The sequence below is a fragment of the Talpa europaea genome, assembly GCF_964194135.1.
Source record: "Talpa europaea genome assembly, chromosome: 9".
In the NCBI taxonomy this organism is placed as follows: Eukaryota; Metazoa; Chordata; class Mammalia; order Eulipotyphla; family Talpidae; genus Talpa; species Talpa europaea.
In genome coordinates, this window is record NC_140076.1 from 117,877,643 (window position 1) to 117,892,508 (window position 14,866).

General features: G+C 56.1%; 2 protein-coding genes across 2 annotated transcripts; both read left to right on the forward strand.

The window, feature by feature from the left end:
- Positions 1-2,502: 2,502 nt before the first annotated feature.
- Positions 2,503-3,534, forward strand: LOC311176899 (olfactory receptor 14A16-like; the record flags this gene model as incomplete). The annotated part of the gene is made up of 1 exon (XM_084242535.1): positions 2,503-3,534. The coding sequence occupies one exon, from the start codon at positions 2,503-2,505 to the stop codon at positions 3,439-3,441; it is 939 nt and encodes a 312-aa protein (XP_084098661.1). The 3' UTR covers positions 3,442-3,534.
- A 7,990-nt stretch (positions 3,535-11,524) lies between these two features.
- LOC311176900 (olfactory receptor 14A16-like) lies at positions 11,525-12,556 on the forward strand (the record flags this gene model as incomplete). The annotated part of the gene is made up of 1 exon (XM_084242536.1): positions 11,525-12,556. The coding sequence occupies one exon, from the start codon at positions 11,525-11,527 to the stop codon at positions 12,461-12,463; it is 939 nt and encodes a 312-aa protein (XP_084098662.1). The 3' UTR covers positions 12,464-12,556.
- Between the last annotated feature and the right edge of the window lie 2,310 nt (positions 12,557-14,866).

Here is a 14,866-nt window from a genome sequence, read left to right on the forward strand (position 1 = left end):
GCCTGTGATTCATGGATGTGTGTTCACGGTGGCATGACCGTTCACGGTGGTGCGCTTGCACAGCGGTGTTTGTCCAAGGTGTTGGAGAAAATGAGGCATCTGCTCAGCCAAATGGGGTGCTGACTGGATGCCCCTGAACTAATAGGCCACGGAGGGGTGGGAGGGGCCCCTGGAACACCATCCATCGCCCCCCACAGGCACCCAGAGTCCCACTACAGGGTCTCTCAGATTTTTCTTCATAATTCTGAAGTTTTCTTCGTACAAATCACTCGCATGTGCTTATATTTCACTCAGAGCGTTTTCTCGCTCAGCTCCTTGGGTGCAGGGTGGATCCTAAGCCGCCCGGCACCCGCACTGCTGGGTCTGAGATTTCATTCCAGGTGATGTGGGCCCAGCACGGTCCCGGACTGGCACAGGAGGCCTCAACACTTAGGGAGGTGGTTTCAGGAAAAAGATAAGTAAAATTCAAACATGAAAAAACTCCCAGTGGAATATGTTTGCATCAATACAGCACTTTTGGGCCCAACTCTGCCCACTTTGGTACAGCTGGGGATGAAGCTACTTTTTCAGCTAATTATCCTCAGTAATGTATTGAACAAAATCATTTGCTTGCACCTACAAAAATGTAATCTGTTCAGGGCCTCCCCGGTGGTGCAGCGGTTGACCACTGGGTTGCGAACCTGCCTGCAACCTCTGCAGTGCCGGTTTGATCCCCAGCCGCTGGTGAGGATCCCACATGGCCCATAGACCTCTCCTGCCGCCCGCTGCTCCCCTCAGCAGGGTATTTTGTCAGTCTGCCTGTTCTGCTCCCCGCTCTGGCTCTGGTGAATTCTCTCGCCCTCCCACGTTTCTGACTGTACCCAGTGCTTGTGTAAATAAACAAATAAAATTTTTTTTAAAAATGTAATCTTTTCACAGTTTACTTGCACTTTTTAAAAATCAGGGCGATTTTAAACAATTTTCTTCCACAGCCTGAAGGATAAGCCTTTACAAACAGGGTTACCGTCTGTACTACTGTTAACATAGGTTCTGGAAATTGTTCAGGGGAAAATGATCAGGTGCAAGACTCATGGGAAGAGCCCGGTAAGGGACAGATGCATCATGTTCTGCACTTTGTATTTACACACATGTGCGTGTTTGTCTGTGTGTTGCAAATACACGGAACATGTGGCCACACACACAGGTCAGTCTGAGAATTTCTCCCTGGATGAGAAATCAGATGCAGACGCAGGAACGCCACATTGTCCTTTTCTGCCGGCTGTCGTGTGTGGGGTCAGTCACACTCAGCCAGGACAGAGGGGATGGCCACCGCCCAGGGCAGGGGGAGGATGCCGTGGTCACTCCCAATGCCAGTCCTGACCCACACTCCCCCTCAGAGGCCAGTGAAGTCCGTCCGGGTCATCAGGTCCCACAGCTGGACGACTGGTTGGGTGGAGGATCAGGCACCCTGGCCCACCAGGTGGCCTCCATGGACAGGCTGTGGTGCCCTCAGCGCAGGGCTATCACACTCAGCTCGTCAGCTTTGTGCTAATTGGTCTCTGGGGCACCCACGACCAGGCTCAGCCCATATAAGTCTCCTTTGTCCTTGAGCCTGGCCGAGCAGAAGCTGAGCCCGGGATGCCACGGCTGAGCAGTGAGTGACAGCCACGTGCACCCTTCTGGACACAGGTCAACTCGTCCAGGTCTCCCCCCGAGGGACAGAGGGCCATGTCAGCCTCTCCTCGGGACAAAGCCCCCAGGTATAGAGACCAACCCTAGCCAGGGAGGCAGGTCCCAGCAGGCCCAGTGAGCTGCTCCAGCAGCAGAGCTGGCCCCGGCTCCTGCACATATTAGCTCGCGGGCACAGGAGGGCAGCCAAGTCGCCAGAGACAACACTGCTCGGAGCTGATGATGGAGCTGCCCCTGCTCGGGTCCTGAAATCCAGCTTGGACCAGTAGCTCCTTGTGGCCTGTCACGTCTCCCACAGCTGAGCAGGTGTGCTGGGCAGGTCGTGGCCTCCGTGCTGCTGAGGCTCTGGCCACCCCATGGGGGCCTGTGGACCAGCTCACCTGGGGAACGGAGGCCCCAACCCCTCGCCTGCTCACCAGAGCTTGACCAGGTCGGCAGAGTACAAAATAGAAGCCCCGGACTCTGCAGGCTGAAATTTCCAGGTGAGTTCCTGGGAGCTGAGGCAGCTTTCCCCTCTGACTGGACACATCCTGCTCTGTTTGCTGCAACATTGTCTTGCTACATTACGTACCGCAGCCAAGTCAGAAGTTCCTTTCCTTGTGGGTTTGTCAGTGACATTTCTCTGGCCGATGCAGCAGTTCCAGGCTGTGCTGTCACAGACCGTCCTCAAGTCCTTAGGGCCCGTTTGGAAGCTGCTTTGTGCCTGCAGGAGCCAAGCTTGGTGGTGACTCAGGAGCAGCAAACCTGGGGAACGATAAGAGCCCAAGGTGGAGCCGATAAGAAGACAGATTCTTTATGAGCCCTTTTCTGATGTTGCCTCAGACCAGCCCCACCATGGGTGATGGCATCTCCAACGTGACTCCGGTCACAGAGTTCCTGCTGCTGGGGCTCCCCGAGGACCGGGCACTGCAGAGGCTCTGCACCAGCATCTTCCTCCTGACGTACCTGGCCGCCGTCATGGGCAACCTGCTCATCATGGCCCTCACCTCCACGGAACAGCGCCTGCAGACCCCCATGTACTTCTTCCTCAAGAACCTGTCACTGGCTGACATCTGCTTCATCTCCACCACCGTGCCCAAGTCCGTGGCCAACACGCTGACCAGCAGCCCAGTTATCTCTTTCCCAGGCTGCGCCGCGCAGGTCTTCCTGGTGATCGCCTTCGTGGGCTCGGAGTTCGCACTGCTGCTGGTGATGTCCTATGACCGCTACGCCGCCATCTGCCACCCACTGCACTACGGGGTCCTCATGAGCAGGGCCGCCTGCGTGAGGATGGCAGCAGCCTCCTGGATCAGTGGCTGCGTCTACGGCTCCCTGCACGCGGTGGGGACCCTGTCCATGCATTTCTGTGGGTCCAACGTCGTGCACCAGTTCTTCTGTGACATCCCCTCGCTGCTTGCGCTCGCCTGTCCTGGGGAACAGAGGCTGGAATACGCCTTCATCATGGGCAGTTGTGGTTTATCTTTCTTATGCTTTGTTTTCATGGTTGTGTCCTACGCGCACATTTTCTCCACTGTCCTAAGGATTCCGTCCACCCAGGGCAGGTTCAAGACCTTCTCCACCTGCCTGCCCCACCTCTCAGTGGTAACCCTGTTACTCACCTCTGCAGCCGTCACATATTTGGGGATCGGCCACACATCATCATCCTCCCTGAATGTGTTCGGGTCTGCACTGTACTCACTGCTGCCCCCTACCCTGAACCCCGTCATCTACTGCCTGAGGAACCGGGACATGCAGGGAGCTGTCACCAGGGCCCTGGGCAGGCTCCGCAGGTAGATGCCTCCCGTGTCTGTGCTTGCTGGTCTCCCATCTCCCTGGCACAGGGACACCGCTTGCCACCCCTGCTGAGAGCCAAAGCAAAGATTTCTCTACTGTGGTTGTGCCAAACCCAGAAGGGACACTGTCCTGAACCTGGATGGCACCAACCCCATGTGTGAGTGTGTATGTGTGTGTGTGTGTGTGTGTGAGTGTTTGACTGTGAGTGTATGAGTGTGTCTCAGACATCTAGGCCTCTGGTGGTTGATGAATTGGGCTCAGTAAGCGGCGCCCTCAGTGACTAATAACAGAACCAAAGCGGAACCTGCAACCGAAGCTCCAGGGGTGCGCTGGCTCCCCTTCTGGCAGAATTCCTTGTCACCATGATATGTTCACACCTGGAGAGCACAGGTAAGGGACCCTGGGCAGGCAGAGGGGCGCCTCCCATGCAGGGGCCAGAGGGCCAGGTGCACCCAGTTTCATTTGGAGAACAAGGTCCTGTGTGGGTTGTTCTGATGGCTCCTCTCGCCTTTCACTCAGATCTGCTGCCCTCCTTGACGTGCTGCATGTCATTTCTCAAAAATGCACACTTGTGTCTCTTGCTTACACTGTGTCTTTCAAGTGTTCTAACTCTCTATCACAAGGCAGAAACAGCAAAGTTATCTTCATCAATTCCCCCATTTCACATAGAGTCACCCCACCTAGACCGTTCATGATGACACAGCATCTTGTGATTCTTGTCCATTTCTCATCATCCATCAGGGTGGGAGGACCCCAAGCCCAGAGCTGCACCTCCCACTGAGGTCTGGGAGCCACCCAGGAACATGGTGGCCTCAGGCGGCCAGACTGTGCAGAGACATCACTGACCATCGGCCAGGATGAGACTGGGGGTTGGGGACTCTTCAAAGACACCAGCAGGCCAGTTCGTGGTCTCCACACAGGGTGCCATAAGCTTGACTCTCCCCTCCATGGGCGCCGAACAAGGACAGGTCAGGAGGGGCCGCATCTGCCCACGCGGCCAGGCTTGGCGCCAGCTCTCTGGGTGGGGGCTGCTCCATCTCCTTTGTGGGCTTTCCCAAAACATCCTGGCTGAGACACCCACAGAAGGAGACGGACCCCGTGGAAAGACAGGCCACCACACATCAACCTGCAGCATCCACTAAGACTGATGGCTCCCATCTTAGTATTCTAGAAAAGCATTGATTTTCCTGTGTATGGTTGACCCACTACATTCATGTAGAATAGAGGGTGCGAGCCCAGCCCCTCCTGCTCTTCCCAGGCTCCTGACTATTTCGGGTGAGCCCGCCTCCTGCTCTCCAGCCCAGGGACATGCACCTTGGCACACACCACCTGCCTGGTCTCCCCCAGGAACCCCACCATGAGGGCATCAGTGTAACATGCACCCAGGTGTGCTTCTCTTATGTGTGCAGGCGTGTGCTGGCGTCCCTTGTGTGTCCTATGGGGTCCCTACCTCGCCACCTGCAGCTGTTGCCCTACCTGACAGGAGGATCATCTTGCTAGAGCCAGCCTCAGCCCTGCATCAACTCCCTTCACACCTCAGGGCGCCAGCCACGCTGTGCTCTGCTGTGATTTGCGTGTCCACCATGGAGAATGTTTCCCTGGAGCCAATATCTTTGTGTTGAGGAATGTTGAGGAATGTCCCCCGAGCTTTTTCAGTCTTGCCCTTCCCCTTTTGTCCCTCGATAGCTACTAGAATGATCTGAAAGGAGAAGGACCCCTGTGGGTGGGGAGAGACATCCAGCCCCATAGAAAACAGGGAGGCAGTTTTTCAGAGATCACAAATGGGCCTGCCCTCTCTCTGGCCAGCAATTCTGCTCCAACCCTCCCAAAGTACTAAACACTACTTCAAAAGGAAGCCCGCACCCCTGTGTTCACCTGAGCTGCTGACAACAGCCCAGGTGTGGGAGGAGCCAACTGCCCAGAACACACAGCAGATTGAGTAGATGTCTCACACACACACACACACACACACACACACTCTCTCTCTCACATACGTCACACATACTCATGCTCACACACATACCCCATAGTAACATATTCACACACACATACACACACACACAAACATGCTCACACACATTCAAGACAACACACAATCATGCACAAGAAAAAGTCTTAGACACAACATACAACACTCACACACACATTCACATACATAACACAGTCACACAGCACACACATGCACACAATGGAACAATACTCAGCTATCACAAACAATAAACTTGCCATCGAGGCAGCATGTAGGTAGCACGAAGGGCAGTTGGTGAGCAAAATCAGTCAGAGGGAGAAAAACAAATGCCAGGCAGGGCCACAAGCATGTGGGCAGAGGAGACAGAAGGGCCAGGCAAGGCCAACTGCAGGCTGAGTCTCCAGCCAGCGAGGGGGAGGCTCCCCGGGGCAGGCAGCAGCAGGGACACGGAGGGGGCACTAGGGTCGGAAGGGCCTGGGTCTCGGTGGGGGCTACTGTGATAAGAGGCCTGCGGAGAGGGTCCTGCAGTTCTGTGATGGAAACCGTGATGGGAAAAAATAATCAGTGACTCAATAAAAATGTTTCCAAGATTTTTGCGAAGAATAACTGTCTTGTTCCTCCCTGGGGAATACCCAGCACCTCAGCACTAAGTGTGATATGAGTGTGTATGTTCATGTTTGTGTGTGTGTGTTCATAGTGGTGGTGAGTGTGGGTTCACAGTGGTATGAAACAGGGGCAGGGTCTCCCTGGTGGCACAACAGGTTGAGCGCCTCGTTGTGAAGATGTCCACAGCCTCTGCAGCATGGGTTCGATCCAGGCCAGCGAGAATCCCACATGAAGCAGCAGACCATTCCTGTCGCCCCCGCTGCTCCCCTCAGCAGTTATTTCTGTCATCTGCTGCTCGGTTCTCCACTCTGTCCCTGGCGAATCCTCTCACCCTCATCTGCCTCTGGCCTGTACCCAAGCTCTTGTATAAAAAAGGTAAATAAATCTTTTAAAATACATAAATAAGTAAATAAATAAATAAATAAATAAATAGCTGAATAAAACAGGCACCAACTGGGCAAAAGGGCAACAAGGCAGGAGCCAGATGGAAGGAAGGACAGAACAGCTGCTGCCCTACCCGGGTCCTGAGCCCAGAGAGCCACCAGACGCCCTCAAAGGCCAAAGACCCAAAACCAAGACCAAGGGCTAGAGCAGGCGACACCCGCACAGCAGGGCCTGCGGGCTCGAGCCTAACAGAGGTCGGGGCCCACGAGAGGACGGGCCACTGTCTGTGGGCCTCACCCACATGCACAATTGCAAGAGGCCTCGGGCCCCAGGAACAGCCTCCACGGGTTGATTTACAAACAGGGAAACGGAGAGCTCGCTGTGCCACCCTGGCGGCCGCTCGCCCGGAGAGCCCCGGCGACGGTCTCCGCCGGCCACCAGGAGTGCCGGGCAGCGCCGGGCAGGAGCGGTGGTCACTCCTGGCCCCGCAGAGGCCGTGGCGGGGACACCCAGCGCTCACGGCCCCTTGTGCGCTGTCGGGCGACCCCCACGACACGCGGCCCGGGGAGACGCCCGGCCCGCCCGGGGGGTCCCTTCAGGCCCGTCAGACACGAGACTCGGGCGCGGCGGTGCCGAAGCCGCGGCGCCTCGTCCCTCCGTGCAGGGCGGCTGCTGGATGCTCTGTTCCCCTCTCCGTGGCGGCTGGCATGGAGTCTTCCCTCCTTCTTCCTCGTCGGGCTGGAACGGTCACCGGCCCGCGGGCTCGCGCCGACCTGGGCAGGGGCGGGGCTGTCTCCGCCCCGCGGCGCCACCACGAGGCCTTGAGGCAGGGGCGCCCCAGAGGCCTTTTATGGAACAGCGTGCTTCCTGGATCGTGGCAGGAGCCAATCAGGTGCGAGCTGGGAGCTGATTGGTGTTCAATGGCCCAATCAGATTTTTGCTACCAGGACCCGCCTCTCGCCACAAGTCAGTCCTGACGTCTGCGGCTCAGAGCCCTTTCATGTAAAGCCACTTCCTGGGTCGGGAATGGGCCAATCAGGTGCGATGGGCTGGTGGGTGAATGGCCAATCAGCCGCAGCAGTGAAAAATGGCCCAATCAGGCTCGTGGGCGGGGCTGCGTGAAGGAGGATATAAGCCGGCGTCGGGCCCTGAAAGGGAGGGTGGCCACCAGCCCCTGAGGTGCGGAGACGGGTCTGCCCGCGGAGAGGGAGGGTGAGGACAGCAGCCTCACGGCCGCCCCCAGGGGCAGGAGAAGACGCGGGACCTGCCCCTGGACGGGGCTGCAGGGGCCTTGCTGCCCCCGCAGATAAGACACCGGCCAGCGGCTAAGTCAAAGGGCCTCACAGCGTGGGGCTGAAGGTTTAACATCCCTTTGTTTTTTGTTCTTGGCCATATAAGAAAAAACTTCTCGGAAAGTACACGGGGCAACAAAGTGTGTGTGTAAGAATATTATAAGTCAATGGCGGGGAAATTGTCTGTCTAGAAATTAGTTATTAAACAATTTGCCCCACTTGACACTCGAGGACAATGGACTGCGCATGCCTGACACGCAGCCCCGCACAGCCGTGACAGTCAGTCCTCCATTGGCTCTTTGGAAGTTTCTTGGGAAAGTTTTTGAATGCAGTTAACTGTGTTAAGGAGTTTCCAGGTAGAGACGTTCTGAGAGCTGAGCAGCAGCCAGTTCCTGGCTGAAGGCCGTACGCATAGAAGAGTCTCTGGATGCTTGGGCTTTGGCGGACAGGGGGGTACTGGCGGCTCCCGACCGTCTTAGGTCACTGTCTGGACAGAAATAATGAGTTTCAGTGTAAGGCTTAGTTTTTATCCATTAACCTTGAAGCCCACCCACCGTCTAGCTGAGGCCCGTAGGAGCCAGTAGTCCCTGGGAATAGAATACACTGATTGTTTCTTCTTTGCACATGATAATGGGATTTTTCTGCTTGCTAAAAATAAATAAATCAAGACCTGCTGAGTCCCTCAGGAGGAGATACTTGCACCAAAAAGAAGAGTGCGTGTCTGCCTCATTCCCTGCCCCTCAGCCCTTAACGTGTCTCCGAGGCCGTCTCATCCTTTCAGGAACCCCTGACACGACATTTTGCCGAAAGCTGGTCTGCGGCAGATGGGGCCGTGCTCTGATGTGGCCCTAGAGGAGCCCAGAGGCCCGGCGCCTGCCACCTCAAAGAGCTGTGTGTGGCTGGTACCTGGGTGACCCGCCGCCACTGTGGGTACAGTGAGGCCTTTGTTCCCCTGCTTGTGACTGACCCCCTGAGGCCTCATGCACGTGTGCACATGAGGAGAGACCCGCAGCCAGGGGCTATCCCCTCACAGGGCCCTGTCCTTGCTAGGCCAGAGTTCGCAGTTTTGCATTTCGGCCTTTTGGGGCTTTTTGGTGGCTCTGGCCCAGAGACCCTGTGGCTTCCTGTGGCCCTGCCTGCTCCTGCCTCACGCCACCCTGAGGCGGCTGATTAGGGTGACACGTGAGTGTGAGTGTTCATCATGGCAAGCGTGTCTGTCCATGGTGCTGTGTGTTCATGGTGGCAGCTGTTCTGTGTCACAGTGGCGGTGAGTGTTCATGGCACCAGGCGTGTCCTGATGGACTGTGCATGTGCACAGCGGGTGTTCATGGCCTGTGATTCATGGATGTGTGTTCACGGTGGCATGACCGTTCACGGTGGTGCGCTTGCACAGCGGTGTTTGTCCAAGGTGTTGGAGAAAATGAGGCATCTGCTCAGCCAAATGGGGTGCTGACTGGATGCCCCTGAACTAATAGGCCACGGAGGGGTGGGAGGGGCCCCTGGAACACCATCCATCGCCCCCCACAGGCACCCAGAGTCCCACTACAGGGTCTCTCAGATTTTTCTTCATAATTCTGAAGTTTTCTTCGTACAAATCACTCGCATGTGCTTATATTTCACTCAGAGCGTTTTCTCGCTCAGCTCCTTGGGTGCAGGGTGGATCCTAAGCCGCCCGGCACCCGCACTGCTGGGTCTGAGATTTCATTCCAGGTGATGTGGGCCCAGCACGGTCCCGGACTGGCACAGGAGGCCTCAACACTTAGGGAGGTGGTTTCAGGAAAAAGATAAGTAAAATTCAAACATGAAAAAACTCCCAGTGGAATATGTTTGCATCAATACAGCACTTTTGGGCCCAACTCTGCCCACTTTGGTACAGCTGGGGATGAAGCTACTTTTTCAGCTAATTATCCTCAGTAATGTATTGAACAAAATCATTTGCTTGCACCTACAAAAATGTAATCTGTTCAGGGCCTCCCCGGTGGTGCAGCGGTTGACCACTGGGTTGCGAACCTGCCTGCAACCTCTGCAGTGCCGGTTTGATCCCCAGCCGCTGGTGAGGATCCCACATGGCCCATAGACCTCTCCTGCCGCCCGCTGCTCCCCTCAGCAGGGTATTTTGTCAGTCTGCCTGTTCTGCTCCCCGCTCTGGCTCTGGTGAATTCTCTCGCCCTCCCACGTTTCTGACTGTACCCAGTGCTTGTGTAAATAAACAAATAAAATTTTTTTTAAAAATGTAATCTTTTCACAGTTTACTTGCACTTTTTAAAAATCAGGGCGATTTTAAACAATTTTCTTCCACAGCCTGAAGGATAAGCCTTTACAAACAGGGTTACCGTCTGTACTACTGTTAACATAGGTTCTGGAAATTGTTCAGGGGAAAATGATCAGGTGCAAGACTCATGGGAAGAGCCCGGTAAGGGACAGATGCATCATGTTCTGCACTTTGTATTTACACACATGTGCGTGTTTGTCTGTGTGTTGCAAATACACGGAACATGTGGCCACACACACAGGTCAGTCTGAGAATTTCTCCCTGGATGAGAAATCAGATGCAGACGCAGGAACGCCACATTGTCCTTTTCTGCCGGCTGTCGTGTGTGGGGTCAGTCACACTCAGCCAGGACAGAGGGGATGGCCACCGCCCAGGGCAGGGGGAGGATGCCGTGGTCACTCCCAATGCCAGTCCTGACCCACACTCCCCCTCAGAGGCCAGTGAAGTCCGTCCGGGTCATCAGGTCCCACAGCTGGACGACTGGTTGGGTGGAGGATCAGGCACCCTGGCCCACCAGGTGGCCTCCATGGACAGGCTGTGGTGCCCTCAGCGCAGGGCTATCACACTCAGCTCGTCAGCTTTGTGCTAATTGGTCTCTGGGGCACCCACGACCAGGCTCAGCCCATATAAGTCTCCTTTGTCCTTGAGCCTGGCCGAGCAGAAGCTGAGCCCGGGATGCCACGGCTGAGCAGTGAGTGACAGCCACGTGCACCCTTCTGGACACAGGTCAACTCGTCCAGGTCTCCCCCCGAGGGACAGAGGGCCATGTCAGCCTCTCCTCGGGACAAAGCCCCCAGGTATAGAGACCAACCCTAGCCAGGGAGGCAGGTCCCAGCAGGCCCAGTGAGCTGCTCCAGCAGCAGAGCTGGCCCCGGCTCCTGCACATATTAGCTCGCGGGCACAGGAGGGCAGCCAAGTCGCCAGAGACAACACTGCTCGGAGCTGATGATGGAGCTGCCCCTGCTCGGGTCCTGAAATCCAGCTTGGACCAGTAGCTCCTTGTGGCCTGTCACGTCTCCCACAGCTGAGCAGGTGTGCTGGGCAGGTCGTGGCCTCCGTGCTGCTGAGGCTCTGGCCACCCCATGGGGGCCTGTGGACCAGCTCACCTGGGGAACGGAGGCCCCAACCCCTCGCCTGCTCACCAGAGCTTGACCAGGTCGGCAGAGTACAAAATAGAAGCCCCGGACTCTGCAGGCTGAAATTTCCAGGTGAGTTCCTGGGAGCTGAGGCAGCTTTCCCCTCTGACTGGACACATCCTGCTCTGTTTGCTGCAACATTGTCTTGCTACATTACGTACCGCAGCCAAGTCAGAAGTTCCTTTCCTTGTGGGTTTGTCAGTGACATTTCTCTGGCCGATGCAGCAGTTCCAGGCTGTGCTGTCACAGACCGTCCTCAAGTCCTTAGGGCCCGTTTGGAAGCTGCTTTGTGCCTGCAGGAGCCAAGCTTGGTGGTGACTCAGGAGCAGCAAACCTGGGGAACGATAAGAGCCCAAGGTGGAGCCGATAAGAAGACAGATTCTTTATGAGCCCTTTTCTGATGTTGCCTCAGACCAGCCCCACCATGGGTGATGGCATCTCCAACGTGACTCCGGTCACAGAGTTCCTGCTGCTGGGGCTCCCCGAGGACCGGGCACTGCAGAGGCTCTGCACCAGCATCTTCCTCCTGACGTACCTGGCCGCCGTCATGGGCAACCTGCTCATCATGGCCCTCACCTCCACGGAACAGCGCCTGCAGACCCCCATGTACTTCTTCCTCAAGAACCTGTCACTGGCTGACATCTGCTTCATCTCCACCACCGTGCCCAAGTCCGTGGCCAACACGCTGACCAGCAGCCCAGTTATCTCTTTCCCAGGCTGCGCCGCGCAGGTCTTCCTGGTGATCGCCTTCGTGGGCTCGGAGTTCGCACTGCTGCTGGTGATGTCCTATGACCGCTACGCCGCCATCTGCCACCCACTGCACTACGGGGTCCTCATGAGCAGGGCCGCCTGCGTGAGGATGGCAGCAGCCTCCTGGATCAGTGGCTGCGTCTACGGCTCCCTGCACGCGGTGGGGACCCTGTCCATGCATTTCTGTGGGTCCAACGTCGTGCACCAGTTCTTCTGTGACATCCCCTCGCTGCTTGCGCTCGCCTGTCCTGGGGAACAGAGGCTGGAATACGCCTTCATCATGGGCAGTTGTGGTTTATCTTTCTTATGCTTTGTTTTCATGGTTGTGTCCTACGCGCACATTTTCTCCACTGTCCTAAGGATTCCGTCCACCCAGGGCAGGTTCAAGACCTTCTCCACCTGCCTGCCCCACCTCTCAGTGGTAACCCTGTTACTCACCTCTGCAGCCGTCACATATTTGGGGATCGGCCACACATCATCATCCTCCCTGAATGTGTTCGGGTCTGCACTGTACTCACTGCTGCCCCCTACCCTGAACCCCGTCATCTACTGCCTGAGGAACCGGGACATGCAGGGAGCTGTCACCAGGGCCCTGGGCAGGCTCCGCAGGTAGATGCCTCCCGTGTCTGTGCTTGCTGGTCTCCCATCTCCCTGGCACAGGGACACCGCTTGCCACCCCTGCTGAGAGCCAAAGCAAAGATTTCTCTACTGTGGTTGTGCCAAACCCAGAAGGGACACTGTCCTGAACCTGGATGGCACCAACCCCATGTGTGAGTGTGTATGTGTGTGTGTGTGTGTGTGTGAGTGTTTGACTGTGAGTGTATGAGTGTGTCTCAGACATCTAGGCCTCTGGTGGTTGATGAATTGGGCTCAGTAAGCGGCGCCCTCAGTGACTAATAACAGAACCAAAGCGGAACCTGCAACCGAAGCTCCAGGGGTGCGCTGGCTCCCCTTCTGGCAGAATTCCTTGTCACCATGATATGTTCACACCTGGAGAGCACAGGTAAGGGACCCTGGGCAGGCAGAGGGGCGCCTCCCATGCAGGGGCCAGAGGGCCAGGTGCACCCAGTTTCATTTGGAGAACAAGGTCCTGTGTGGGTTGTTCTGATGGCTCCTCTCGCCTTTCACTCAGATCTGCTGCCCTCCTTGACGTGCTGCATGTCATTTCTCAAAAATGCACACTTGTGTCTCTTGCTTACACTGTGTCTTTCAAGTGTTCTAACTCTCTATCACAAGGCAGAAACAGCAAAGTTATCTTCATCAATTCCCCCATTTCACATAGAGTCACCCCACCTAGACCGTTCATGATGACACAGCATCTTGTGATTCTTGTCCATTTCTCATCATCCATCAGGGTGGGAGGACCCCAAGCCCAGAGCTGCACCTCCCACTGAGGTCTGGGAGCCACCCAGGAACATGGTGGCCTCAGGCGGCCAGACTGTGCAGAGACATCACTGACCATCGGCCAGGATGAGACTGGGGGTTGGGGACTCTTCAAAGACACCAGCAGGCCAGTTCGTGGTCTCCACACAGGGTGCCATAAGCTTGACTCTCCCCTCCATGGGCGCCGAACAAGGACAGGTCAGGAGGGGCCGCATCTGCCCACGCGGCCAGGCTTGGCGCCAGCTCTCTGGGTGGGGGCTGCTCCATCTCCTTTGTGGGCTTTCCCAAAACATCCTGGCTGAGACACCCACAGAAGGAGACGGGCCCCGTGGAAAGACAGGCCACCACACATCAACCTGCAGCATCCACTAAGACTGATGGCTCCCATCTTAGTATTCTAGAAAAGCATTGATTTTCCTGTGTATGGTTGACCCACTACATTCATGTAGAATAGAGGGTGCGAGCCCAGCCCCTCCTGCTCTTCCCAGGCTCCTGACTATTTCGGGTGAGCCCGCCTCCTGCTCTCCAGCCCAGGGACATGCACCTTGGCACACACCACCTGCCTGGTCTCCCCCAGGAACCCCACCATGAGGGCATCAGTGTAACATGCACCCAGGTGTGCTTCTCTTATGTGTGCAGGCGTGTGCTGGCGTCCCTTGTGTGTCCTATGGGGTCCCTACCTCGCCACCTGCAGCTGTTGCCCTACCTGACAGGAGGATCATCTTGCTAGAGCCAGCCTCAGCCCTGCATCAACTCCCTTCACACCTCAGGGCGCCAGCCACGCTGTGCTCTGCTGTGATTTGCGTGTCCACCATGGAGAATGTTTCCCTGGAGCCAATATCTTTGTGTTGAGGAATGTTGAGGAATGTCCCCCGAGCTTTTTCAGTCTTGCCCTTCCCCTTTTGTCCCTCGATAGCTACTAGAATGATCTGAAAGGAGAAGGACCCCTGTGGGTGGGGAGAGACATCCAGCCCCATAGAAAACAGGGAGGCAGTTTTTCAGAGATCACAAATGGGCCTGCCCTCTCTCTGGCCAGCAATTCTGCTCCAACCCTCCCAAAGTACTAAACACTACTTCAAAAGGAAGCCCGCACCCCTGTGTTCACCTGAGCTGCTGACAACAGCCCAGGTGTGGGAGGAGCCAACTGCCCAGAACACACAGCAGATTGAGTAGATGTCTCACACACACACACACACACACACACACACTCTCTCTCTCACATACGTCACACATACTCATGCTCACACACATACCCCATAGTAACATATTCACACACACATACACACACACACAAACATGCTCACACACATTCAAGACAACACACAATCATGCACAAGAAAAAGTCTTAGACACAACATACAACACTCACACACACATTCACATACATAACACAGTCACACAGCACACACATGCACACAATGGAACAATACTCAGCTATCACAAACAATAAACTTGCCATCGAGGCAGCATGTAGGTAGCACGAAGGGCAGTTGGTGAGCAAAATCAGTCAGAGGGAGAAAAACAAATGCCAGGCAGGGCCACAAGCATGTGGGCAGAGGAGACAGAAGGGCCAGGCAAGGCCAACTGCAGGCTGAGTCTCCAGCCAGCGAGGGGGAGGCTCCCCGGGGCAGGC